Consider the following 27,616-nt stretch of genomic DNA (forward strand, 5'->3'; position numbering starts at 1 on the left):
GTTTACCAAAGCCTTGTTTCAGAAAGTTTTTCTTCAAGGATTCCAAGCTGGGCATGGGTGATGTCTACACTCCAGCTTGAGGGGGAGTATTAAGTTAGTAGTCTCAGTTTAGAATAAGTATGGTTCTTATTATGTTAAGCTTATTAATGAGGAGTACTTTAGGGATTTCAGTTTTACTTTGCTTCTTAGTTTTAGGTCTGTGGATATTATAATATATTTCCCCTCCCACGATTTGAGCAGGTTACTCACTTCTCAAAACTTGGGTAGCATTTTCTCTCTCTCTCTCTTCTTCTTCTTCTTCTTCTTCTTCTTCTTCTTCTTCTTCTTATTCTTATTCTCTGGATTGTTAAGGTTTAATGCTTTGACACTCTTATCACATAACATGGGCAATAGTACTAATGCAAGATCCATATCTTGCAATGAATCATCTTTTACTATTGATCTTGTTATTTTATGCTTACTTCAAAATATAAAATAACAGTTATCAAGCAGCTATGTTCAATGTTGGGGGAATCACTGTGGGATTATAAGCAGAAAGAAAGAACTAATGCAGTCATAAAATTCATTATGGGTTCAGAAGAGTTTCTGTTCATCAAATTCTGGCAGGGATGGATAAGGAGTAAGGCCATGCATTTTGTGCATTAAATGCAAAGATACACAACAAGCTCTCATTAAAAGATCCACCCCCCCCCACCAAAAAAAATAATAATAATAATAATAATAATAATAATAGAAATACAGGCCCAACAGTTACAGAACACTCTTATGAAAAGGAAGAGGGGCATGAAGAACCACAGCATGTCAAGTCTGACCTTTATCAGTAATCATAATTAGTTGGGTGCATTTTTCTCAAAAACTCTGATATATTATATAGAGAGAAAAACTTAGAAACTACAAATAGAAGAAAGTTGGGAAACACCAACACAGTATTGGTGTGTTGAAGGCAGCCAACAATATGCATTACAATTTACAAGGCTAAAGAAACTATGACGGTATTGGTTGAAGAAATCTTAATAAATTACAGTTAACAGCAAAAGAAAAAAAGTAATGGAAATACTAAACATTGTTTGCAAAACACTTTTCTCAGTGCACACATTATTCAATGTCTTACAAAAACAATTATCTTAATTGATTACCTCCTTTTTTCAGCTTCATTCGGAACACTGATAGTAAATTTGCAGAGTGATGCCAGAAAAGAGTTCAAAGGTTCCACAGCACAAAGAACCCCACAAGCCTGTATAGTAACATTAAAGATCATAAAAGATTACTATCTGTTCAAGTTCATATGTAAAGCTGTTATTGATAGTCACAACCTTGTACCTATGTAACAAGGACACCCCATTTTCAAAATTCAAGCTTCTGCCCTGTTTGGCATGTCTACATCAGACACTAACACTGATGCATCTTGCTTTTCAAGATACAAGTTCACTGCAGGTGCCAGTGAGACACCAATACCCCATATCCATGCCCTTGTTACACCCTATGTTAAAAATTAGGTCATGAATGCAATCTGCAACAAACTACCTGGGTGAATGCCTGGTATCCTTTCAATATTTCCAATATAATTGCTTCTCCTTGTGACCTTCAAAATTTATTTGCTTGTCAAAAGAAGGGACAAATTATGTATTGTAAATGGTATAAATCTCTGCCACACACTTGAAGTAATCATCTCACCATACCTAGTCAAAATTAAGGACAAAGCATCGAGGATGGTCAACCACATTGAATCAACCATTGACATGCAGAGAACTGCCATTTGTCCAGTACACTTTGTTGTTTGATCACTATCATCTCTAGGGGATTCAACCTGGATAGTAACATAGAATAAAATATATTATAAAGAAAAGAATCAATTTATCACATATATACATTATTGCCAGAATGCAAAGAAGATGTCAGTAGAAATTACCTCCCCAACATCCACAGCTTCATCTGTCAGAGCAGCCACGGTAAATACAACACCTAACAGACCTTCAACTGCCAAAGTAATTGCATGAGCTTCACTAGCAACTACAACAGCAGCATTAGATGCATCGTTGTCCAAGCTCCATTCGATACCTGCAGAACTTACAAGCAATCATGGCAAGCAAACGGGACTCATGAACCAATTAAGGTGTACTCTAAAATTCCCAAAAGAGGGTGGGGAAGGCTAGACATATTCAACATTTAAACAAGCTCACAACATTCAATTTTCTTTTGCATATAAGAATCCAATTGTACCCATCATCTCATTTGCATGCTTTCAGTGTATGAAAAAATTGCTAGCCAATTCTCTCACCAGCACAAATGTACTAGTTGGTCACTATCCACCACCAGCTCACTTTTGTTTTTTGCTTTTCCAGAAAAAGGCACCACAGCTTGGTTCCATCATTAGAAACCCAAAAAATACTTCAAATTCTCTTAGCTACAACTTAGCTTTTAGCCGGTTATTTAATCTCTCTGAGTTTCATCAAATTCCTGGGCCATTAAATCCAGTTTCTCGAATTTTTCAATTAATTAGAACCTTAATTAAACCTGGTTTTCAATTAAAGAACATATCTTACCCCTCTAAAGTTCACCCTAAACCTTAATGGGATGCCGTCATTGTTATTAAGGTGTGCATCTCATGGGGACCCCTTGCATCTCATTCCATTGTGCCTTGTACTATATCTTTCAAGTGCACACCTGCACTTATTGTGTGCCTTGTCCCTTTTTACGTTTCTATGTTTTAGTTGCTCTACTTGAGCAAACAAAGCATAACTGCTTGTGCGACCACTCCAGCCTTATGAGCTTCTTCTTATAGTTGAGAAAATAAAGTTTTCACACTACTTCTGAAATTGGCTAGGTAATGGAACTCAAGTGCTTTTATTGTCGCATTGATCAGTATTTGTTACTAATTGTGCCTAATCTTAAATAGATTCATGATGTTACTTTAATTTTTTATTTTTTTTATTTTTTGAGAAAGCTAAATTGTAATGATGTTTTGAAAAAACGAGCAGCTGTACAGTGTCTACACCCAGGATGCTATACAAAAGATAGGACCCACAAGGAGTTGGAAATGGTGTAAAGATTAATCCAAGAGATAAGAGGAGAGGTAGGATGTAAGAAGAGAAGGAGAGAAGAGAAAAAGAGTGAAAGAGATGGCAACCGAATAATGGAGAGAGATATTTCCTCTCCCCTATTTGATTCACTAATATGAAATAATAATTACAACCACCTCCCTAGGGAGGTAAAAGGTAAAATAAGAAAAACACAACATAAGAAAATAAGATAATAGACTAGTACCCAAACTACCTTTATTACATAAACTTTAACACTCCCCCTCAAGCTGGAGAATAAATGTCACACATTCCTAGCTTGCATAATAGGGTACTAAACTGATGAGGGATGAGCCCCTTGGTAAAGATGTCAGCTAATTGATCTTCTATCTTAACAAAAGGAGTACAAATGTAGCCGGAGTCAATCTTCTCCATAATGAAATGTCGGTCCACTTCAATGTGCTTTGTTCTGTCATGTTGCACAAGGTTGTATGCTATACTAATGGCAGCCTTGTTATCACAATAGAGTCTCATAGGTACCTCGGTATCAAATCCCAACTCTTGGACCAGCCGTCTTAACTATAGGAATTCACATACTCCATGAGCCATAGCTCTAAATTCTGCCTCTGCACTTGACTGAACCACAATTGGTTGCTTTTTATTCCTCCATGTGACTATATTACCACCCATAAAAGCACAATAGCTAAATGTAGATCGCCTGTCAGAAACTGAACCAGCCCAATCAGCATCAGTGTAGCCTTCAATTCTCAAATGGTTGTACTTGGCATATAGGAGACCTCTTCAAGTATCTGAGGATCCGGTATACAGCATCCAAGTGCTCACTCTTGGGGGAATGCATAAACTGACTCACCACCCCAATTGCATAGATGATATCTAGGCGAGTTAAAGAGAGATAATTCAACTTCCCTACAAGCCTCTGGTATTTCCCTGCATCAATAAGGGAAGGTCCTCAGTCTTCTCCTAGCTTATAATTCTGATCAATAGGAGAGTTTGCTGGTTTGCAACCCAACATCCCTATCTCTTCAAAAAGTCTAGGACATACTTCCTTTGACATATATTTATTCCCTTCTTAAACCTTGACACTTCAATGCCTAAATACTTTAAGGCACCCAAATCTTTAATCTCAAACAGTTGAGCCAAATAGGTCTATAGCCTAGCTATCTCAGCCATGTCATGTCCAGCCACTACAATATCATCAACATAGACAACAATGGTTGTGACGGTACCATTACCTCACCGGGTAAATAAAGTGTGGTCAGCTTGGCTCTGGGAATACCCATTCTTTAAAATGGCCTGCCTAAACTTCTCAAAACAAGCTTCGGGGACTGTATGAGACCATATAATGCCTTCTTGAGCAGGCACACTTTCCCTTCAGCTGAGGAAAACTTGAAGCTAGGGGAGTCTGCATGTGCACTCCCTCTTCTAGATCACTATGGAGGAAAGCGTTCTTCACATCCAGCTGATACAATGGCCAATCTTTATTGGCCGCCAAAGATAAAAGAACTTGTAGAAAACCTAGGACCTGTAACTAGTAACTCTAGAGAGAAGAAAAGAAAGAAGAGAAGATGGAAATTGTAAAATACTTGAATTAATTACTTGATAGGTAAGCCCCTCTATTTATAATAGAGGGAAAATTACAAATAGACTAAACTAGGCGATGTGGGACTAAAACCCACATTGCCGAATGTACCTAATAACATAATAAATAAATTAACCCCAAAACGACCAGAATACCCCCACGGTATTCTGGATTACATATTCCAACACTCCCCCTCAAGCTGGATCGTACAAATAAGAGAAGAAAGAAGATCCAGCTTGAACTAAAGAAAAAAAAAACTCCTAATAACGCTAACACTCCCCCTCAAGTTGGCGTATACAAGGTATTAATGCCCAAATTGAACAAAATGGGAAAAAAATAAGTTGCAGCAAAATCCAGCTTGACATATGAATGCAGCTCCCAAATAAACCTTCAAGAACTTGAAAAAATAGATCTTCAAAACTTGGACAGACATGATCAGCAAACCGGGACTAGAATGTCTTCCAAAAAAGGTAGCTTTCAACGATCTTCAATAGCTATCCAGTGATGAATCTCAGATTGTCATAGTGACTTAGAATCTTGAAGTGAAATAACTAGAGCGACAAGCGGCGAAAACAAATCGAATCGGCATGGAAAAAATCGCATCAACCCAACCGAAAGTCCTCAGATAGGCAACAACCAAATATCTTCAATACTTCAATCTCCCCCTTACGGCAGACTCAACCCAATAACGAAGGATACCCAATGACAATGGTGGAGAAAACTGATCTTCTATGTTTTGCATCGATGTTCCTGCAAGTTCTGCGTTCTGCAATGTCTACAGGTGTACTGTACATAATCCCCCCCTCACGTGTAGTACACGTGGACATAACAGAGATGATGTAAGAGATAGAGCAAAAACATATTATTCCAGAATTTTCCAAGAGGTGCTAAGGGAAATGGAAAAGGAAGAAATGGCAAATTAGAGAATACCATTATCATCCAAAGTGGTTATGGGTATATGCCTAACGTATGGGATATGAAGGGAATAAGAATTATTGAAAGGGAATGGTGTTGGAAAAAAGGATGGCATGACTGCAATTTGGTGGAAATCCACTTTTAAATACAATCCAAGCCAAAGGGCAAACTGGTAATACACCAGAATTTTCAAGGGTCAATTGGGTAGTCAAATAGGAGAATGTATTAAAAAGGTAATGGCAGTTCCGTAAATAACCAGAATTTTGTAAGGGGTAAATGGTAAATAAAGAAGTAATGGGACATGAAAGGAAATAAAAAAAATTAAGGGACGATTGTGAAAGTTGGAAGATAAATAAAAGGTGGGACATAGCATAATAAAGGAAAGGGAGTGGGGGTAATATGGGAAAACTCAAAGAATAAAACAAAGTAACTCTCAACCCACGTGAAACCTGACAAAAGAATGAAACTAAGAAAGGAAAAAGAGGAACTTACGAAAGAAATTCATCTCTTTCCTTCCGTAAAACCAGAAATCAAAACCTTCAGAGTTTTTCAACCTTCAACCAAAAAAGAACTATAATCCTGTGGAAATTGAATCATGGACCAGAGGCGGAAAGCATGGAACGAAAAACAGCAGTATATAAATCTTCTCCATCTTCTTCAATCCATTGATCGAAACATCAATCACCATAGAATGTATCAATAGCAAACAGAAGCAGAATCAACCACGATACCAGGTTCCAGAAATCAGAATAAACACTTCAGAGAAGCAGAATCAATTCCAGAACTCTCCAGCGTGAACCAGAGCCCTATCAGTAAAATCGAAGGAAATACCAAGTAACCTGGAATTTCAGCAGCAAATTCATGGCCATTCAAAAGAACCAAGCTGTGATTTCCAGAAGAAGAAGAGACTTGATCGATCTTCAAAAAGGAAGAACCAGTAGAAACTCCAATCTACAATCTCCCAGTTGCTGGACAGAACTTATTCAAAAATCTGGCAGTATCGATGCAACCGTCGACCAATCCTTCGATCCAGTTAATACCAGAACCATAGCAGCGGCAGTCAGAGGCGGAAAGGAGGTGGATTCGAAGAATCGACAGCAGCAAAAGCATCGACTTGAGGTAGCAATCAGCAAATCGAAGAGATAACTCCAATCTTCGATTCAGAAGTAAACTCGAGCAGCAGTTTGCAATACCCATGGAGAATCCGAACATAGCAGCAGCGGCAGAAAACGATAGCAGATTCGAAGCTCCAAAAAAAAAACTAGTTCAATAACCTGGTTCAATCGACAATATTCCCTAATAGCATGTCGATAGCAGTAGCAACAGATGCAGACCAAGAATGATAGCCTACGGTGCTAAAACAACCAGAAGAAGAAACCAATATGAAACCGAAACGAAGTCCTAGTTCTCCTTTTTTATTTTTTTTTATGAACTAGGGTTTCTCCATAAATCGGAGAACCTTGAAACGACTCTCAAACCGGCAATCTTAGAGAGAATCAGTCACTGGTTGCCTAGCTTTGATACCATGTAGAAAACCTAGGACCTGTAACTAGTAACTCTAGAGAGAAGAAAAGAGAGAAGAGAAGATGGAAATTGTAAAATACTTGAATTAATTAATTGATAGGTAAGCCCCTCTATTTATAATAGAGGGAAATTACAAATAGACTAAACTAGGCGATGTGGGACTAAAACCCACATTGCCGACTATACCTAATAACATAATAAATAAACTAACCCCAAAACGACCAGAATACCCCCACGGTATTCTGGATTACATATTCCAACAGAACTCTCATTGAGTTGTGCTTTGCCACAGGAGCAAATGTCTCATGATAATCAATCCCATACACCTGACTGCATCCTTCAGCCACCAACCGGGCCTTGTATCTCTCGACTGTACCATCTGATCAATACTTGACTGTGTAGACTCATCTGCATCCAACTAGAATCCTCCCCTTGGGAAGATCAACCAGTTTCCAAGTACAGTTCTTCTCAAGGGCCATCATTTCCTCAGACATGGCTTGCTTCCACTTTGGGTCAAATATAGCCTCAGTGACATTTTTGGGAATGGAAATAGAAGAGAGAGCAGCACTGAAGGCAACACCTTTAGGAGAAAGAGCGTCATAGGAAACAAACTGGGCTACAAGATTAGTGCAAGCTCTCTTTCCCTTTCTAACAGCAATAGGAAGGTCTAAATCAGAAGGAAGAGAAGGGATGTAACCTGACTAAGGAGGATGTATCTTAGGATGTAGATCCAAAAAGGACTCTTGGTAGGTCTTCTTTCTCTTTCCCTTCAAGCATTCACCTCTTTTGTACACAACTAACTCTTTTCCATTGCTAGCATCAGCACTAGAATGAGTATCAGTATCAACAACAGCCCCTTCTTTGTGCTTCCCAATATCAAACAAAAAAGAAGAAGTAGGCAAAGGTGGGAGGAAAGAGATATAAACAGCCTCTTCATTTCCACTATTCTCCCCCTGAAGAGGATGTTGAGGAGTGAAGGAATAGATTCAAAGAAGGTGACATCTTTGGAGACAAGTCACCTTCGAGAAGAGGGATGGCAGCACTAATACCCCTTAGTAGAGGAGGAATATCAAAGGAAAATACATTGAGTGCCTTGGGGTTAAGCTTAGTCTGAGCACATTTATTGACATGGACATAGCAGACGCACCCAAACACCTTGGGAAGAAGAGAAAACAGAAATCTGAGGAGACAACAAGTCTAAAGGGGATTTGAAGCCAAGAAGTTCAATGGGCATGCGATTGATTAAAAAGGCAGCGGTAAGAAGGGCTTCAAACCAAAAGGTCTTGGGAACATGCATGCCAAATAGGAGACTCCTAGTGACTTCCAAAACATGGCGATTTTTCCTTTCAGCCACCCCATTCTGTTGAGGGGTATCAACACAAGCAACTTGATGGATAATGCCATAATCAGTAAAAAACTGTTGAAGCCCCCCATACATATACTCCCCCCATTTATCAGAACGAACAATTTGAATGCGAGTACGAAACTGGGTATAAATGAGCTAATAAAAATTTTTAAAGGCATCATAGACATCACTTTTTTGTTTCATCAAAAAGGTCCAAGTTGACTGGGAATAGTCATCAACAAAGGAAACAAAATGATGACAACCAAACAAAGAAGTAGTAGGAGAAGGCCCCCAAACATTAGAGTGCACAATATAGAAAGGAACATTGGATCTATTACTATGACAAGGATAAGGAGAACGACAATGTTTGGCAAACAAACAAGGTTCACACTAAAACACATGGGAAGAAGGAATGGAAGAAAATAAGTGTAGCAATTTTGTCCTCATAACATCGAAAGAAGGGTGGCCCAAACGTTGATGCCACAACATCACAGAGTCAACAGTATTGTTGTCATTACGCCCACATGCATAAGACTGAGCAATAGGTAAGGGGGATGTCCTTGGATCAAGAAGATAAAGTCCCTGTTCCTGACGTCCAATGCCAATAATCCTCTTTGTCACCAAATCCTGAAATACACAATGAGATGGAAAAAAAAGTGACACAACAATTCAAGGATTTAGTTAGGTGGCTCACAGATAAGAGGGTAGTATTAAACTTAGGAACATGAAGAACGGAATCAAGGGAATAGAAGAAGTAACATGGGCACTACCCTTACCAAAGATAGAAGAAAGAGAACCATTAGTGACCCTAATCTTTTCCTTACTAGAACAAATAGAGTCAGAGTCATAACACTAGGGTATGCCGGTCATATGCTCAGTGGCTCCAGAGTCAATGACCCACGAAGGAGTAGTGGAAGAAGCAGATGTAGAGGCCTATAAGGTGGAAGCTGAAGAATCTTACACTGTAGGTGTAGAAGAAGAGCTATCTAGATATGACATAACCCTGCTAAACGCTGCAATATCATCCTGAGTGAGAGAACTGGTGTTTGTCTGCAATCCAGATAGATATCCCATAGGTTCAACCTCAGTCATCATAGTATGTGCGATGGCTCCCCCTCTCCTGCAGCCATGCATACCAAGGGGACAGCCATAAAGCATCCAACAACTCTCTCTAGTGTGCCCAGATTTCCCATAGTGATCACAACTGAATTTATCTTTGTCATTCCCCCGGGGCGGCCCTTGGCCCCTTCTTCTAACTTCTGACATAATGTAAGAACACATGTAGAAAGTGCGGATGATACCCAAACCAAATGGGGAGTATACTCAACCCAAAAGCAAAAACAAACCAGAAATCAAATCCACCACCAACAAGCAAACAAACAATAGCTTCTTGAAAATAGATGAATCAAATGCACCATTTGCACCTTAGCTTCATTCCATAATAATCAACAACACTCAAATAAGGTACTCCTTCAACCAACAGCAACTATTCAACAAACCACAAGGCTGTAAAGATGAAACAGAGAAGTAAACCAGAAGTTGGCGGTACCTGTGAAGCTGTAAAGAAGTGAGCTATGTTCTTCAACCATTCCATATCACCAACTGAGTCCCTAGGGACTTTAAAGGGTGCCTCTGGGCGATTCTAACAAGCCTGCCCCCACTGCAAAATATAGTGGAATAAGGGAGAATAAAAAAAAAAAGGAGGGAGAAGCTGGTGGTGCTGTAGCAGCAGCATAAACATGAGTTGCAGGCCTTGAGCTTTCTTCTTTTGCAACCAGGCTTTTGGGGGATTGAAAGGGGAGCCTAGGGCGACTTCAATTAGCCAAGATTGAACTTCAACAAATGTAGGATGAAAGAGAGACAAGCTATAAACTCAGGGGCTGGCGGTAACCCAGTCTGAACATTCCTTTGGGCCCCGTTTGTTTGACGGGATAAAAAGGGGTGGGAAACTTGTGAGGGTGGGTCCCACATGCTGTGGATTGGGTTGACAAGGAAAGTAAAGGAAAGGAAATAATGGAAAATGCATTTTGCACTGAGGTGGGATTTGGTGGGAGAGAGAGGAAATGGACATGGGTGTGATTCCATGGGAAAAAAGGAAATAGGAACAGGAGAGAGATAGACACAAAAGTAACTTTTCCATGAATAGTGCCAAAGTCCTACCAATTTGATAGGACTTTGAAAGTAAATGGGGTGGGAAAAAGAGGGGTGCCACCTCACCAGACAAGAATAATTGCATTTAATGAGCTTGCCTAGAAGTTTCCCACCCCATGTAACCAAACTGTCACACTTGTGGTAATTTGTGGGAAACAAGTACAAGTTTTCCACCCCTTTTTTTACTTTTCCACTTTACTCCGTCAAACAAACAGGGGCTTGTTGATTTGAAATTCAAATAATCAAATCTTCACCTGAATACCTATCTTGGTGCTTCCATAGTCTTCATCAAGACATATGGCATGATTCCTTCAATGTTTTCACATAGCAGCCCCTTCCTTGGAACCCCTTTGTAACCTAGGGTTCCACAGAGAGGGAGAGAAGACGGTGAGCTTGTAGAACGACTCTCAAACCAGAATCGGAGAGTGCTCTGATACCAAGTTGGAGATGGTGTAAAGATTAATCCAAGAGATAAGAGAAGGTAGGAAGTAAGAAGAGAAGGAGAGAAGGGAAGAAGAGAGAAAAAGATGGCAAACAAATAATGGAGAGAGATATTTCCTCTCCCCTATTTGATTCAATAATATGAAATAATAATTACAGCCACCTCCCTAAGGAGGTAAAAGGTAAAACAAGAAAAATACAACATAAGAAAATAAGATACTAGACTAGTGCCCAAACTACCCTTATTACATAAACTCTAACACAAGGGCCCCCCTACAAAAAAGGGAAACAGCCCCCCTCCCTTTCAATAGAAACCTCCCTTTACACAAAAACAGTCACCCATTCACAAATTCATCTTTATATCCCAAAAAGAAAAAGTGTTTGTCCCCTTGAACTCAGGGACCAACAAAGCCCAACTGGACTTCAAATTTGATCAGCCAATTCCTCCTTGCCGTGAAACACCCAGGAGTTCCTTTCTTTCCACATGCACCAACAAACAGAAAAAGGGATCAATTTCCAAAGGATCTCCAGTCTACCTTCTACAGGCCCACCTTGCCACCCAGTAGCATCCCAAGGAATGAGTTAGGGAAGCACCAGCTGACTTTCATTTGTGAAACTGAAAGACAAGCACCCCAAACAATTGAAGCAAATTTGCATCCCATTAATAATGGAAGACAGTCTCCTGGTGGTCTGCACACATCTTGCATACATTTCTCAATCTGCAGCCTCTTCTCAATAAATTATTAGTCGTAAGAATCTTACCCAGGACTGCTGTCTACATGAAAAAATAGATCCGAAGTATTCTACGTTGTTGTAAGTAATTCTATACTATCTTTATCATTTATGTGAATTACTGCTCTAGTATTGTGTGTGTGTGTGTGTGTGTGTGTGTGTGTATATATGAACTGAAATGTCATGGTCTGTTTGAGCAACTCTGAACTTCTTAATTTTTAAATCGAGTAAGAATGCAACATAATAAGGTTCTCTTATTTAGGCTTTTAGGAACTCTATTTGTAGTCAGACTATATATTTGTGCCTATTTCAAATAAATTTTTTGAATATTTGATATTTACATGGTATAGTGCGTTTCAATAAATTAAACATATTTATTGGAAAAATAGTGTGAGTAATATCCAAATCAATCTCTATCCCATATATAATACTTAGTTGTGTATCTTCAAAGAAAAATCTAACATATTAAGAAAGTGAATACCCTTAGCTTTGCTATTGAACATTCCTGCAACAGCTGCAAGGCTCTCTTCACTTGTGTCTGTAACCTAGAAAACAAATCAGAGTCACAAAAATTCCATAAATGTCACGTGACTCACGTCAAAAGGAGCCAGATTAACCAAAAAAATAAAATTGTGAATTGTGCAAAAACAACAGCATAGCCTTATCCCAACTAAAGTGGGTCAGCCACATGGATCCTTGCTCTCCAATTAGTTCTATTCGACGTCATACATGATACGAGACCTAAGCTAAGCATGTTTTTCCACACCACTTCTCCTATGATTGGTTATTTTAGGCCTGCCCCTGGTTCTTTTAGTTCCCTTGATCTGAATCAAATCACTCCTCCATACTGGGGCATCCCAAGTCCTCCGTTGAAAGTGGCCATGCCACCTCAAACGACTCTCTCTAAGCCTATCATGATTCAGAGCTACTCCTAACCCAGCTCTAATATGGTCATTCCTTACTTTATCCTTTCTAGTTTTCCCACACATCCATCTCAACATCTTCATCTCCGCTACGTATAGTTTATTTATATGACACTTCTTAACTGCCTAACATACCACAACATACATCATAGCCGGTCACATGACAATCCTATAAAATTTTCATTTAAAAGATTTAAAGGAATATACCGATCACATAGCACTCCGAATGCACCTCTCCACTTCATCCACCCTATTTTATCCTCTGGGCAACATCATCCTCTATGTCACCTTCTTTGTTTACGATTGAGCCCAGATATCTAAAATAATCAATTTGTGGTATCTCCCTCCCATCAATATTCACCACCTCATTACCATCCTTCCATTCTATTAGATAAAAAGGAAGCAAGGATGTAAATGACATGAGGCATCTGTAAGGTGCAAGTACAAAATCCCCTTTAAACAGCTTATTTGAGCCCCTACTCTAAAACAGAGGATCTGTTCACTAAAAAGATTAGAAAATCTGAGAGGAGGCATGGATAATTGAGCTTTATTTTATTTCTTTTTCTGATAAGAAATGACCAATATTGATTTCATTTCTATAATATGTTCAGAAGGAAAGGCAATATCTACAACCTGTATGCTCGAAACAACTCGAGCTAGAGCTTTGACCATACCCTCCACAATGTTGGTGTTCTTGGGGTTCCTATCATAAGTAAAAAAAAATTACTAACTTGTGACAGTGAAAATAAATAAATTGATCAATTGCTATTTTCTGAAGGGTCAAACAGATAAGTCTGTCAGAGAAATTGCTTCCCTCACCCTTGAAAAATGCAAAACACTTTATCAAGCAACAGAAAAATGCAGAACACTTTATCAAGAAACAGACCCCCAGATCTTTCGAAGCAGTAACATTTATATATAAAGTTTCTCAGGATTTTTGCTGAAATAATATATCTCAAAAGCATAACAATCATTAGTGAAAGGACAGAAACTGAATCACTTAAATTAAAAGTTCAAACCCATAATGCTGAAATCAAATAATGGAAAAGGGGAAATTGAAAATCGGAATATGTAAAAAAAAATCAATGCTAGCTACTGGATGTTATATGCATGATTACAAACTTCAGACCCAAAAAGCACAAAAAAAAACAGCATGACAAGTGAGATACACAAAACAGAACACCATCACATCGGATATGAATAAGGGGTCCAATCTGATGTTTGGGGTAATCTTACTACAAGCACAGCAATCATAACATTAGCAATCCACATAGTAATGTAGTCCTAGGTAGGGGTAATCGCACTAGGAGCCAGGGTAATGGGGTCACACACAAGGGCTGACCAATTGGGTTAGGGTTTACTAATTTAGGGCAAAACTAGGAGATTAATATGGTATAAAGAAGTTAAGGTTTGGATGAGTTTTGAAATTCTGCAATATTGGGCAGAATTGAATTTTAGGGTTTTGGGTTTTATGGGAGATGAGGGGAATTAGGGTTTGAGTGGTCTGATTGGACTGAAAGTAGGATCGCGTGTAGGGGGGAGTGTGGGGGATGTATGCTGGAAGTTTGGCACAGATCTGATGGTTGGAAGGTGAATGCTTGGGGATCAAGCTAAAATTCGAAGGAATAGTTGCAGGTTTAATGGAAGGGATGGAAGGCTGGCTGTGGTGATCTGATTGGGTCGATGGGAAAGGATGGATTAGGTTAGAGGATGAAGAGGGGAAGGATATATGCAGGAAACTAAAATTACTTACTGGTTTGATCTCCTTCAAAGGCAGCAGCAGCAGCTTGAAGAAGCTCGATTGAAGAAGAAGAAGAACCTCCCGGTACTGGACAGACTCAAGGAGTCGTGAGAGTCCACTCACCCTAGCACCTTGAGATCCACAAGGCAACACTCACACAAAGGGTGCAATGGCAGCAGCAGCAAAGGCAGCAAACCAACGAAATATTTTTTCAAAATAAACTGTGGGGGAGCCTCTCCCACGATTCTCTTATTAATAAGGGCCTAAGGGCCAAAACAGATTACAATTCAAACTCTCCTTCATCAATCGTGGATGGGAGTAGCTAGATTAAAATAACTTAAACTTAAAGGAAAAGACTCATCTACCCCTAATAACTTAAGACAACTTAAATAAAAGATACCCTAGGAACCAATAAGAATAAAACAATCTCAGCCAATAGGATTAAGTCCTTAAGGCTGCTAAAAAACTAAGTATAGAACTGAAATAAACTATCCTAAGGCTCCTACTAAAACCCTAGGTTTAGGGTGGCTTCCTCAATTCAAGGAGGCTTGGATCTACATCACATAGTTAACACACTATCTCTAGCTTTGGTACGAGCAGAGACTTCCCCTGCTTCGCTATCTTGATGGAGATAAGAAGACGATGGAGAGAGTTTTTTTAAGAATTTTGGCTTAATTAAGAGGGAGCCCGCCTCTTTTCTCAAAGAGGGAGATTAAGAGTTCAAATCTGTCTTTACTTCCAACGTCAGCCTATTAAATAGGCAGTTACAAGATTATCACGGTTATTCCCATGTTCTATAACTCCTTGAGATAACCTACACAAGATAACTAAGTACCTACATAAGAGAGGTTACTGTTGTACATAGGATAACTACCTGATATGAGAGAAAATATGGGGAGGAGTGTGAAGTGGTGAAGTGTGACCATGCATGCATGTAACGTACTTCAGTACGTAACAAATTCCTCCTCCCTAAGCTGAAGTCTTGTCCCCAAGACTTAAAAAAGGAAATTGGTTCTTCACAAACTCCACATCCTCCCAGGTAGCATTGGATGGAGACAAACCCTGCCAGTGAACGAGTACTTGTGGCTTCTTCTTGCGAATTCGAGAATTCAAGACAGCCAGTCGGTGCGCATGTAGCAATTCGTCATCTCGAATGATCTCTGGTAAATCACCTTGAACGTGATGAGTACACCCAAGTGTCTTCTTCAACAGAGATACATGAAATACAGGATGAATTTTACACACCAAAGGAAGTGCGAACTTGTAAGCCACCTTGCCGATGTGCCGAACTACTTGGAATGGACCATAATACTGAGGAGCCAACTTCTGGTGTTTTGCGAAGAAACACTGATTGCTGACGGTAAGGCTGTAATTTAAGATAGTCCCAATCGCCAACGTCAAACTCCCATTCCTAGTGATGACGATTAAACCTGCTTCATCCGATTTTGGGTTTCAACAAGAACAGCCCGTAACTCCTTAAGCCGTTGATCACGTTCCTTCGATTGGTTGTCCACTGCCTCAACCTTGGTGCTGCCAGGAACGTAAGTAAGTAGGGTAGGTGGAGGGCGTCCATAGACAATCTCAAATGCAGTGGATTTTATCGCCGAATGCCAACTGGTGTTATAGCAATACTCAGCCCAAGCCAACCAACGACCCCAATCCTTTGGATGTGCACTTGTAAAACATCGTAAGTACATCTCCAAAGTTCTATTGACTACCTCACTTTGGCCGTCCGTTTGAGGATGATAGGCAGAACTGTAATTGAAATCAGTGCCATTGAGTCAGAATAACTCACCCCAAAAATCACTTGTGAAAGTTGGATCGCAATCACAGACGATGGACTTTGGCATGTTGTGAAGTTTGAACACATGATCAAAAAACACCTGGGCTACTCCTGCTGCACTGATTCATCAGTGATTGGAAAGTTGATGGCGCATTTGTAAGGCCAAATGGCATGACCAAAAATTCGTAATGGCCATGGTGTGTCCGAAATGCGGTTTTCTCCATATCCTCTGGTACAACACGAACTTGATGATGTCCCAATCAAAGATCTAATTTGGAGAAGAATCGTGCACCATTAAGTTCATCAAGGAGTTCATCGATCAATGGTATTGAAAAGCGATCCTTGATCGTCAACTTGAGGGCGCGATAGTCCATGCACATGCACCATGAACCATCATGTTTCTTGACCAAAATTACAGGAGATGAATAGGGGCTGTTGCAAGGCCTGATGATACCCGTGGAAAGCATCTTGTTCACCAACTTTTCCATCTCCTTTTTTTGGAAGTGAGGGTAACGGTAGGCTTTCTGACAAATTGGTTGACTGCCTTCTTTGAGAGGAATTCGGTGATCATGAGTCCTAGGTGACGCAAGCCCCTTAGGTTCTACAAATATATCTCCAAAATCTTCTAATAGTTGTTGTTATGTTGACGTGGGACCCTCTTCAAGAAGTTGAGTGGGAGTAGAGAGAGAGTAGAGTTGTAACAAGAATCCTTGTTTGTGCTTTCTAGTATCTCGGTTGGGATCTCCAATAACTCTATTGGCCTTAGCCGTGACTCCCTTCAAAACAACCTCCTTATTACTAGCATTGAATTTCATGGTGAGATTTGAAAAATCCCACACAATAGGTCCAAGGGTTCTCAACCAATGAGCACCCAAAACCAATTCATATCCTCCTAAGGATAAGAGAAAGAAATCTGCAGAGATTGGGATTCCTTGTAAGTGCACCTTGACAATGGAATAGATGCCAGAGCAAGCAATTCTTTCACCGGATGCAACCATCACATGAAATTGTTGCTTATTATTAGGAAATATTCCCACTTTCTTAGCGAGTTTCTCACTGAGGAAGTTGTGTGTGCTGCCGGAATCGATAAGGATAGTGACTGGTACACAGTTTAGGCTACCATGTACACGCATAGTCTCTGGAGCATTAATCCCCCAAATGGCATGAAGAGAGATCTCAGGCACGTCCGTGTCTATATTGGCCACGTCATCTTCATTATCCTCACGTAACTCTCCTTCCTCCTCCTCGCAATACCCCTCGATCAAATATTTCTCATTGCAATTGTAGCAAAGTCCTTTGGCGCACCGCTCTTGCATTTCTGTAGATGTTACCCGTTTGATTGGCAGAGAGTTGTTGGTGTTAATCGTTTCCTTGTTGCCCATGACGGGTTTACAGGTATCAAATGAAGAGGTAGATTGCCTTTGAGATATGTTTCGGGCCAGCCCGATAGCAGCTGAGAGGGTTGCGGGTTGTCCCGCCAACACATCGGCCTTAATAGTGTCTTTGAGGCCACTTACAAAACAACTCACTTAACGATTAAGTGGGAGAGGCCCCACCTTAGATAATAATTTTCAAACTTGGCTTGGTATTCATGGACAGTATTGAGTTGTAGTTTAGCCATCTCTCCAAAAAAAGTCTTGATAGAGAGTGGGACCAAGCCTTGCATGCAACCCGTCACAGAAGGCCGGCCATGATACATTCCTTTCATCTTGTTTGAAAAGCTGGTACTCGATCCTCTACTGGAGTTTGATGAAATTCAAAGAACTGTTCGACTCTACACATCCAACTAGTCGTATCCTCATCTCCATTATAACGTGGAAAATCGAGTTTGACTACTTTGGGCATGTAGGAATGCTGTGATGCTGAAGATCGAACAGTGTGGCCCTGTGGCAGCCCTCGAGTTCTAGGATCGTGAGTGGAAGCCCTTGTGTTCTCGCCAATCTCGAACTCGGTATTGAAAGGATGAGAACTGAACCGCTCCAGCAACTCAGTAAGCTTCGTGAGGACCTGTTGTTGCCCATCAAGCTTAGAAAGGATTTGCTGCTGCCTTTCGTTGAACGTGTTCACTTCACCTTCCAACCTTTCCACTCTTTCGTCCATCTCCCTGCTCTGATACCAAGCTGGTACGTGCAGAGACTTCCCCTGCTTCGCTATCTTGATGGAGATAAGAAGACGATGGAGAGAGAGAGTTTTTTTCAGAATTTTGGCTTAATTAGGAGGGAGCCCGCCTCTTTTCTCAAAGAAAGAGAATAAGAGTTCAAATCTGTCTTTACTTCCAACATCAGCTTATTAAATAGGCAGTTACCAGATTATCACGGTTATTCCCACGTTCTATAACTCCTTGAGATAACTACACAAGATAACTAAGTAACTACATAAGAGAGGTTACTGTTGTACATAGGATAACTACCTGATATGAGAGAGAATATGGGGAGGAGTGTGAAGTGGTGAAGTGTAAAGGATAAGAGGCCATGCATGCATATAACGTACTTTAGTACATAACAAGCTTCTCAAGTAAAATCTTATGATCCTATCAGCCAATTCTATACAACGAATGTAGTGCTTGAATCCATATTAATTGGTGGGCATTAACCTAATACATACCTATCAAAAAAATCCTATATAATATAATTTGATTATGCCACAACATCAATCCAGATGGAATTTGCGACAAACAGATATTGATGTAGTCTTTTTTCAAACGTTTCTTATTTATGCAAATTAACCACCAGAATTCACACACATAATAAGATAACGACCATACATATCAAATTGTTGACTACTTTGCCTTTTTAGCCTCAATTGCTTTGTTTTTGGATATTTTTGAATTCATAAAATTGACCAAATTATAATCAATGATACATTCATAAACAAAGAGATATGAAATAGATTTATGATTTTATCCATCTCACATCTCTTTTAACTCTAGAATAACTAACAAAGATATACCAAAAAATAAAATAAAACATATGGTATGGCAATGAGGTGCCAATGAAGGAATCTTAAGCGAACAAGTGATAAAAGATGGATGATGATTTGTTGTACAGCCAAGACTTTTTTTTTTTTTTTTTTTAAAACTCGAATATTATATGGGACCCGGGGCAGCCCCTAGTATTTTATTAATTAACCAAAAAGAATCAAAGAATACAAGGGGGGGGACATCCCACCTTACCCCAAACCAGATCACATAATCGCTCAGAGACTCTCTTAGTTGAGCTCCCCATACAAGCAAGCCCCTATGCTAGAACCTGAAGACCGGCATACCAGCCTTGTCTTCCCTAATAATACTTGCAAATCCCCCCCCAGGCATGCTGTCCTGGTGGTAGGTGAAGGAAGCACCTGTATCACAAGGGTGCCTGGCCAGCCAGTCTGCTGCTCTGTTGCTTTCCCAAAAGGCAGAAGACACAGTGGCCCGAGTCCGAGAGACAAGTGCCAAAACATCTTGGAACCAGTACCATCCCTTCCATAAGTTACATCTCTTGAGGTTGACCATACTAACTGTAGTAGCCGAGTCAGAGTTTACCACCACATCCGTAAGGCCAACCTCCTGCCATAATTCCAGGCCGTCCCTTAACGCTCTGAGTTCCGCAATGGAATTAGTGCATTCTCCATAGGAATTTGCAAAGGCTGCCAGCACCATGCCACTCTGATCCCTAATCACCCCTCCTCCAGCACCAAGTCCGGGGTTTCCTTTGCAGGCTCCATCTACATTAAGCTTCACAGATAGAAACGGGGGACACCAATAGATAGGGAGGGGCCATTTCAGCTTTGCAGCTGGAGTCACAAGGCCAAAACACTGTAGGATTAAGGTATTCCTAGGGGATTCTAACCTGCCAATCTTGGAGGGTAACTGAATCTCTCTTACCCATCCTTTGATGCGCTCAATGATAGAGGTAGCACTACGATGCCTCTCCTCATGCCTTCTGTTGTTTCTCTCTTTCCAGAGCTCCCAAACAATCAAAGCAGGCAAAATACCAGTGATGTAAGCACTAAGGTTCTTGCAACTCCCTGCACCTTGCCAGAGCAAAACCCGACTTCTGACATCCTGAGAGGGCAGGAAGGGGATGTCCAAAAGCCGGGAGAAATACTCCCAAACCTTCGAGGCCATACCGCCAGAGCCCAAGCAGTGATCCGTGGTTTCCCTCCTTGGCTGTCCACAACAGTTGCATCTAGAAGCCAGGGGGATGCCAAGGGCCATAAGAGCATCGTCAGTGAGGATCTTGCCCATCAGGAGCTGCCATGAAAAGAACCCCACTTTCAGGGGCACCGTTTGATTCCAGATCCATTTTGAAAAGGACCTATCGGGGTCCCTATGCCGGACTTCGTTCCATGCTGATCTAGAAGAGAACCGGCCATCACACGAAGGAGTCCAGATCAACAAATCTTCTCGGGATGATGTTCCTCTATAATATTTTATTTCATATGTAAGAGGGGCTCTAATACATTGCTTCTTCAGAGACTGTATTCAGTCCTCCATATGAAACTTTATTATTCTTTTGTATTACTACTGTGTTCTTTTTGTCTTTATATTATCAATGGATTGTTATTAAAAAAATATTGCATATAGTGTGGGTTTGAGCTTCCTACAAGATTTCCAACAAAATCAGTGAAATTTTCTCACTTTAGTAAAAATTTAGAATTCTAACAAAGAGAGCCATAAATTTTTATTTTGGTGGATTGCAGGAATTAATGTATTCCCTTAATCCTCGCACACACACAGAAGCTAAAATCTTGAATCATTCATGCAACAGCATTAATTGTGATAATTCTGCAAACTCATATAGAGATTAATGTAAAAAAACCATATCAAAAGGAAAGAGGGGAAAAAGCCAATGAGAAAATTATAGGGAAATTTGTACCCATGTGTGAAACATCTTTAAACTCGATAAATCCACCAAGTCATTTAGAACTCAATGAAAAATTAATGTAAAAAAAAAAAGCAAGAAAAGCCCAGAGGGGGGAGTGTAGACAAAAAGAGAGAGAACAGGAGAGATCAAAGCTGGAAGCTTACATGTCAAAATTCTGGAAAAGAAGTCGCAATGTCCTCGCCTCTACACAAAAGCCCTGCCAAAACAGCATGACTCCTAATTGACATATAAAGGGTCCCAAAACCATCATATGAATGCATATATGAATCAAACACATGTTTGATATTACAATATACTGCCCAATGGGTCATCATATTACCCTCAAGACTTCAAGAACAAGAATGCGATGCCATAATGGCAAATCAAGAGAAGTAACCCTTATCAACATACTGAGAAAAACCTGTGCTTCCAACCCATAAAAAAAGTATTAGTAATAACAAATAATGATTTTTTAAGCATAACAAATAATAATAATAATAATAATAAAACATTATTAGCAGTAGATGCTAAACACATTTAGTCCATACTTTGCAACAAAAAGAAGGAAAGTTCATCCCATTAACATAGCTTTGGTCCTAAACCTATAGATTTTATTTAAGATTGTTCATAATGCTAATAAAGGCATAGAGCTATATATCATTGAAAAGACCTCTCCCACCCCCCCCCCCCAAAAAAAGAAAAGAAAGAAAGGACTCTTCAGGTCCAAGAATAGCATTGCATAGCATTGAAATAGGAACAGATACGGGACGGATTCATCATCCCTTAGGCAACAGAAACACACATGGTAGCAAGTGACCCCAACAGAAAATATGATAAATGGTCAGTGCACTGTTCTTCGAAGGGAGTTTCCTTTGGCGGTGGGGGGGGGGGGGGGCAGAGGTATAGGCTTTCCAGTGGGACTGCTAATAATGGGTTTATCTGGAATTTTGGAGGGTTTTAGGGTCAGATGTGGGTTTCTCTGTTAGTTGTTGGGAGTTGTGACCCTGGATTTTGCCTCTTCATTGCTGCGTTTTCTTGTTTTTTTCACAGCACTCCACCATCCAATCATTGAAATTTCTTCTCACTGAAGGAGTTCGGATTCTCCCACTGGCTTGCCAAGTGATATACTCAGACACCAAAACCTGTTTGACCATAGCTACATAAGAGATAATAGGGAAGGCCTCCTTGAGGGAATATCACCACACAAAATGACATACCAAAGGCTAGTTTGCTTTTTTTATCTTTTTAATATGCCATACTTGGCTACTGTTACCACCTCTACTTTTTATGCCCTCCAAATTTCTCTATGATTCATAAACCTCTCTGAAGAGCAGTACCATAAGGAGATTTGACTGGCGGAGTTTCTCAATAATTCAGCATTCTCCACAAGATGCAAACTACTTCACTCGATCTCCAAATCCATTCAGATAGCAAAGATTTATGTGCTTCACTCTCTTTAAATGGTCTGGAAGACTTCCTTCCAATCAACCAAATGATAGGCACATTCTTCAAACCTCCTGATGATGGTCCATTTGAATTTGTTAAGGAGAATAGGATGTTATATTCCCCAAAGAGGTGGCCTTGCCCACGAGTGAAAACTAATTTACTTTCCATGCGGCTAACGTGTTTTCATATTCTATAAGACCATTTATCCTTCGTACTATCAGCCATTAAATTATTTTCAAACACTAACCTTAAAAACTATTTTCCAACCATTTTTCCAAATATTAACTTTCTATCCAAAAGAAAAGGTTGACTTTGCAACTATTTCACAGAGATTTAATGTACCAAATTGGGATATGTACTTGGGCTATAACTCACCAAGTGAATAGAGGGAACATGTATAACATTTCCACGAAAATTTAAGCACCAACCCTTATATCTGACAGCTGAAAATTGGGCCACCAAATAAGCTTGGCTCTTGGTGGTTCACTTATTAGAGGCTTGGAAGGATGATATGGCCTAGTGGGCCACCTAAAAACTGGTAGCCTTATAAAATGCCAATTACGTTGTCAAGGATTTTATGCTTTTAGTTTGTTGCCCCTCGAAAAGAAAATCCGAGCTTTGCCATCAACAAGCCCAACTGGAAAAGGAAAATTTTCTATGTCTTCCCATCCGTCCACCTCCAGCCCTCAGATGGATATGGATTAAAGTTGGATACACTAGCATTATAAAATCAACAAGTGGGAAAGATCCACTACAAAAGCAAAACATCATCCATCCCCTTACTACAACAGAAGAGACAATGAAAGTCCCCCAAACCATCAATCCTCCCAATCAAAACTCCCCAAGAAACAATAAGGTAACACCTATACATCCACACACTCACCCACTCACCTCAACCACCACATCTTTTCTCTCATGTCCTTCCAAAATACAAGGTTCTAAACATCATAACCCTACAACTTCAACCTAACCACTCCCCCTCAGTCAAGCCCACTCAGCCCCATGCATTTTGTAGACTTATATGCCTCCTCAAAATCAGCAAGCTCATCATCCTTAGGATCCCGCATTGACCAGCTATAAAGATGGTATCAGAATTCAGGCATTGGTTGGACACTTCTTTATGTTTCCTAAACAGTGTCTAAATATACAATGAATTAGGTAACGAATCAACTAAAAAAATGACGCATTGACAAAAATAACCTTTGATGAGGAAATATTTTTTCCCAAATGTTATGAACTTGTGATTGATAAAAAGCAGACAAAAGCTTATAAACCAAATCAATGAGATAATTAATTTTGAAACTAAACTGCAATAAGCAAATAGAAAAGATAGGCATATGCCAACAGATTATTTCAATAACGGTAATACAGCATGACTATATGTGTTTTAGTAATTGATAATGTTACACATGAATGGAGAATAAGGGAAGCGGATCAGTGTCGGGCCCAACTACAAGGGTGTGTGAGATGCTCCACCTCCTTCCACTTCTCTAGTGACCATCACTGACCCCACCATCTCCGCCTCCTCCTCCTCCCCCCCCCCCCCCGCTTTATCCATCTTCACCATGCCGCCATCTTCATCTTCCACCACCACTCTCGCCACCACTGATACAATCCCCTCCGACACCATCCTGCCATCCTCACCTTCCACCGCCATTCACGCCACCACCTCTAAACTACGCTCCACCACCTTCCCTTCTGCACCCGCTGATCCTAAACTGTGGTCATCCTTCTTCTCCCAGCCATCTTCCACAACAACTACCGACGCTACCCTCCATTTCTTCAAACCTCCTACTGAAAATGATGTTCCTTACGCCTTCTGCCCCAACTCCATCCTCTCTCCTGAAATCCCTCAATGGCAATCGTGCTTGGTAGGTCATTTCCTTGGTGCTAGACCCTCTTCCAACATAGTCAAAGCCTCCCTCTCAAAGCAATGGAAAGCTGCTGGTTCGCTGGACACCTATCTTCTTGACAATGGGGTGTTCATTTTCAAATTCTTCTCGGATGATGCAAAATCTAGAGCTCTTGATGGCGCTCCCTGGATGGTTGGCTCCAAACCAATCTTCCTCCGCCAATGGAGGCCTCATCTTCCTCTCCACAAGGTCGACCTCAACACCATTCCCATGTGGATCACCCTCCCTGGTTTGCCTCTGCACTATTGGAGTCAAGACTACCTCAGTTGATTAGGCTCCATCGCCACACGCTTCACCTGCTCCCTCCCCGTGTCCATTAGCGCTCCTGTCCAGAGCAAAGAAAAGGCGAAAAAGCGCCGCCGAAGCAGCCACCGACATGTCAAGAACCAAATTCGAATTGGTTCCTGGTCCTGGTCAAAGACCACTGTGTTCGCGCCGGTGGTCCAACAAAGAGGCGAAGTAGTGGTATCTTTCTTTCCATTACGAACGACACGCTTCACCTGCTCCCTCCCCGTGTCCATGTTTCCCGTTGCGTACTGATTCACGTACTCTCAAAAAGGATCGTCTATCTTACACCAGGATCTGTGTCGATGTCTCGGCCGATGTTCCTCCTCCATCGTCCATCTCCATTATGGAAGAGGATGGGTTCTGCTTCGAGCAACCTGTTAAATATGAGTGGATTCCTCCACATTGCAACCTCTGCAAAAATTTTGGACACCTTGCGAAGGATTGTGCAGCTTCTTCTCCTCTATCCACTGCTGCGCCAAGCTCAACACAGGCTTCTCAGCCTTCTCCGGCCGCTGAGTGTCCCTCAACTTCTCTGGTTTCTCCTCGGAGGATACTCGCGACATCCCCGTCGACTGCTACTGCTCCACCGACCGTTATCACAAATGGGCTTTGTTGAGATGTGTTACCCGATATTATAAGGGTATTTTGGGTTTTTTATTTATGCTTTATTTATGTTTTTTGAACAAGGGTAGGATTGTAATTTGGGCTGTGACACTGTTCACGTGAACAGTGTCGTGAATAGTATCGTGAACAGTGTTTCCCTTTGTAATCTCTTTTATTATTATTATTATAAATAGAGAGCTTGACTGATCTCATTGATCATTCAAGCCATTCACGTAATTCCTGTTTTGTTAACAAGGCATCAGAGCCAAATACACTCTGATCTAGGTTTTCAAAACCCACCTCCCTCCCTTCGATTTTTTTCTCCTTCCCTCCATCGAGCTTCTTCCCTTCTTCTTTCTTCCTTTCTTTTGGTTCTTCTTCTCCCATTAGAGCAGCACTACTGAGGTGATCGTAATGATCTAGCTGCTGCCCCAATATACCTCCTTTTTATGCCTCTTTTTTGGATCGAGTGGAGCTGAAGCACTGTCTGCGATTTGAAGATTCCTATTTTTTTTTGGAGATCAGGCCTCTACATCTGTTCGGCTGCATCTTCTATTGTGGGATCTTTATTTGATATTGTTCTCAGCCCCTATTCACTTCATCAGATTGGTTGAAGACCCCAGCCCCTTATCGATCTCTCTTCTCAGGGTTTTTTTCAAAACCCTGACATTAATCGATCTTGGGGTTGGGCTGCTGGTTCCTGCTGCATCTGATTGGCACCCTTGCTGCCTTCATTCGACATCATTCCCAGCCTACATATCTGAGATTTTTTGCTCCAATACAGCCCTTTTCTATTGGGGGTCGATTCCAGAATTTTTTTGGATATTTTTTGGCTGTTTGCTGCTTCCTTGAAGATTGGTTACCTGCTGCAATGACTGGTTCAGATTCTTCTTCGGCCTCTTCTGGCATTGATGGCCAGCCCCGGACTGATTTTCTTCCCCTTGCTGCCCCAATCAAACTTGATGGCTCCAACTACCTGAAGTGGTCTCGGTCTACCTATTTGACAGTAGCTGGCCGTGGCCTCACTGGCCATCTTCTTGGGACAACAACTAAACCAGTGGAAGAGGGTTCTCAGCTCAACAAGTGGTTATCGAATGATGCGATGGTTATCGAAGTGCCTATCGCAAACACGTTGACAAAATACGTGTCTATGATTTTTTGGCTGGACTAAATATGGAGTTTGATCCTATTCGGGTGCAAGTACTTGGGCAGTCCCCTTTTCCATCCCTAGAACAGGCCTTTGCCTTGGTTCATAATGAGGAATCTCGTCGGGCTGCTATGCTGCATTCCTCTACTGTTGATCGCTCCGCCTTGCAAGTTGCTTCCAGTACTCCTTCTCTTACCACTACTGATGGTGGTACTGCTGTCCCTAAAGGTCCTGTCAAGTGTGAACACTACAACAGGCTCTATCATACTAAGGCTCAATGCTGGAAGCTCCATGGGAAGCCTGCTGATTTTGAGGAGAAGAAAGCCCGTGGGAAGTTTAAGCCCAAGGCTCATATGGCTGATTCTCCTACTCCTGCTGCTGCTGCCCCTTCATCTGACATTGGGCTTACTCAGGATGAGCTCCTAGCTTTCCGTCGCATGCTACAGGCCTCTTCCGTTGCCTCCACTACGGCATCTACACCTGCTGCCCCTCCTGGTTCTAATTTTGCCTCAGGTACTCCAGTCAGTAGTCTGTGTACATCGGCTGTATCCAGTCCTTGGATTATCGATTCCGGTGCCACTGACCACATGACTGGCTCCTCCCATGTATTTCATCTTTATTCTCCATCTTCTGGCAAAGACAGTGTTCGAGTAGCTAATGGTTCCCTTTCTCCTATTAATGGGAAGGGTTCCATACGCTGCTCCCCTACCCTTTCATTAAAATTTGTTTTGCATGTTCCGTCCTTTTCTACTAACCTTCTCTCTATTAGTAGTCTAACTAGAGATCTGAACTGCAAACTGACTTTTTTCCCTTCTCATTGTGTCATACAGGATCTGGAGACGGGGCGTACGATTGGGGGTGGTAAGATGCAGGGTGGTCTCTACTTACTTGACCCGGGTCAGCCTTCTACTTTGCATTCGGCTTCCTCTACAGCTCATCATTTACAGTCCACCTCGTCCCCTTGACCTTCATCTCTGACACATGCCGACTTGGTCATCCATCCCTTAGTACTTTGTCTCTTTTGTTTCCGAGCTTGATTAAGCATTGTAATAGGAATGAGTTTTTATGTGAGGCTTGAGTTTTGGCCAAACAGACTCGTTCCAATTATTCTTCATTAAATAAAAGAAGTGAGTTTCCTTTTGCTTTGGTTCATTCGATGTGTGGGCCCCGCCGTTGTACTTCCCTTTTCGGTCATCGATG

At 41.0% G+C, this 27,616-nt stretch overlaps 1 protein-coding gene across 6 annotated transcripts in view; it reads right to left on the reverse strand.

Moving 5' to 3' along the window:
* LOC122641911 (protein MON2 homolog) overlaps positions 1 to 27,616 on the reverse strand; it is a 127,160-nt gene that overhangs the window by 72,480 nt on the left and 27,064 nt on the right. For all 6 annotated transcript variants that reach the window (XM_043835239.1, XM_043835242.1, XM_043835241.1 and 3 more), the window contains exons 11-18: positions 21,360 to 21,440; positions 21,184 to 21,236; positions 13,282 to 13,351; positions 12,207 to 12,270; positions 1,910 to 2,058; positions 1,680 to 1,807; positions 1,525 to 1,582; positions 1,137 to 1,234 (exon numbers count right to left, since the gene is read on the reverse strand). In XM_043835239.1, the coding sequence (XP_043691174.1) occupies positions 1,137 to 1,234; positions 1,525 to 1,582; positions 1,680 to 1,807; positions 1,910 to 2,058; positions 12,207 to 12,270; positions 13,282 to 13,351; positions 21,184 to 21,236; positions 21,360 to 21,440 (701 nt within the window). The remainder of the gene's footprint in view (positions 1 to 1,136; positions 1,235 to 1,524; positions 1,583 to 1,679; positions 1,808 to 1,909; positions 2,059 to 12,206; positions 12,271 to 13,281; positions 13,352 to 21,183; positions 21,237 to 21,359; positions 21,441 to 27,616) is intronic.

Source organism: Telopea speciosissima, chromosome 10, assembly GCF_018873765.1.
Source record: "Telopea speciosissima isolate NSW1024214 ecotype Mountain lineage chromosome 10, Tspe_v1, whole genome shotgun sequence".
In the NCBI taxonomy this organism is placed as follows: Eukaryota; Viridiplantae; Streptophyta; class Magnoliopsida; order Proteales; family Proteaceae; genus Telopea; species Telopea speciosissima.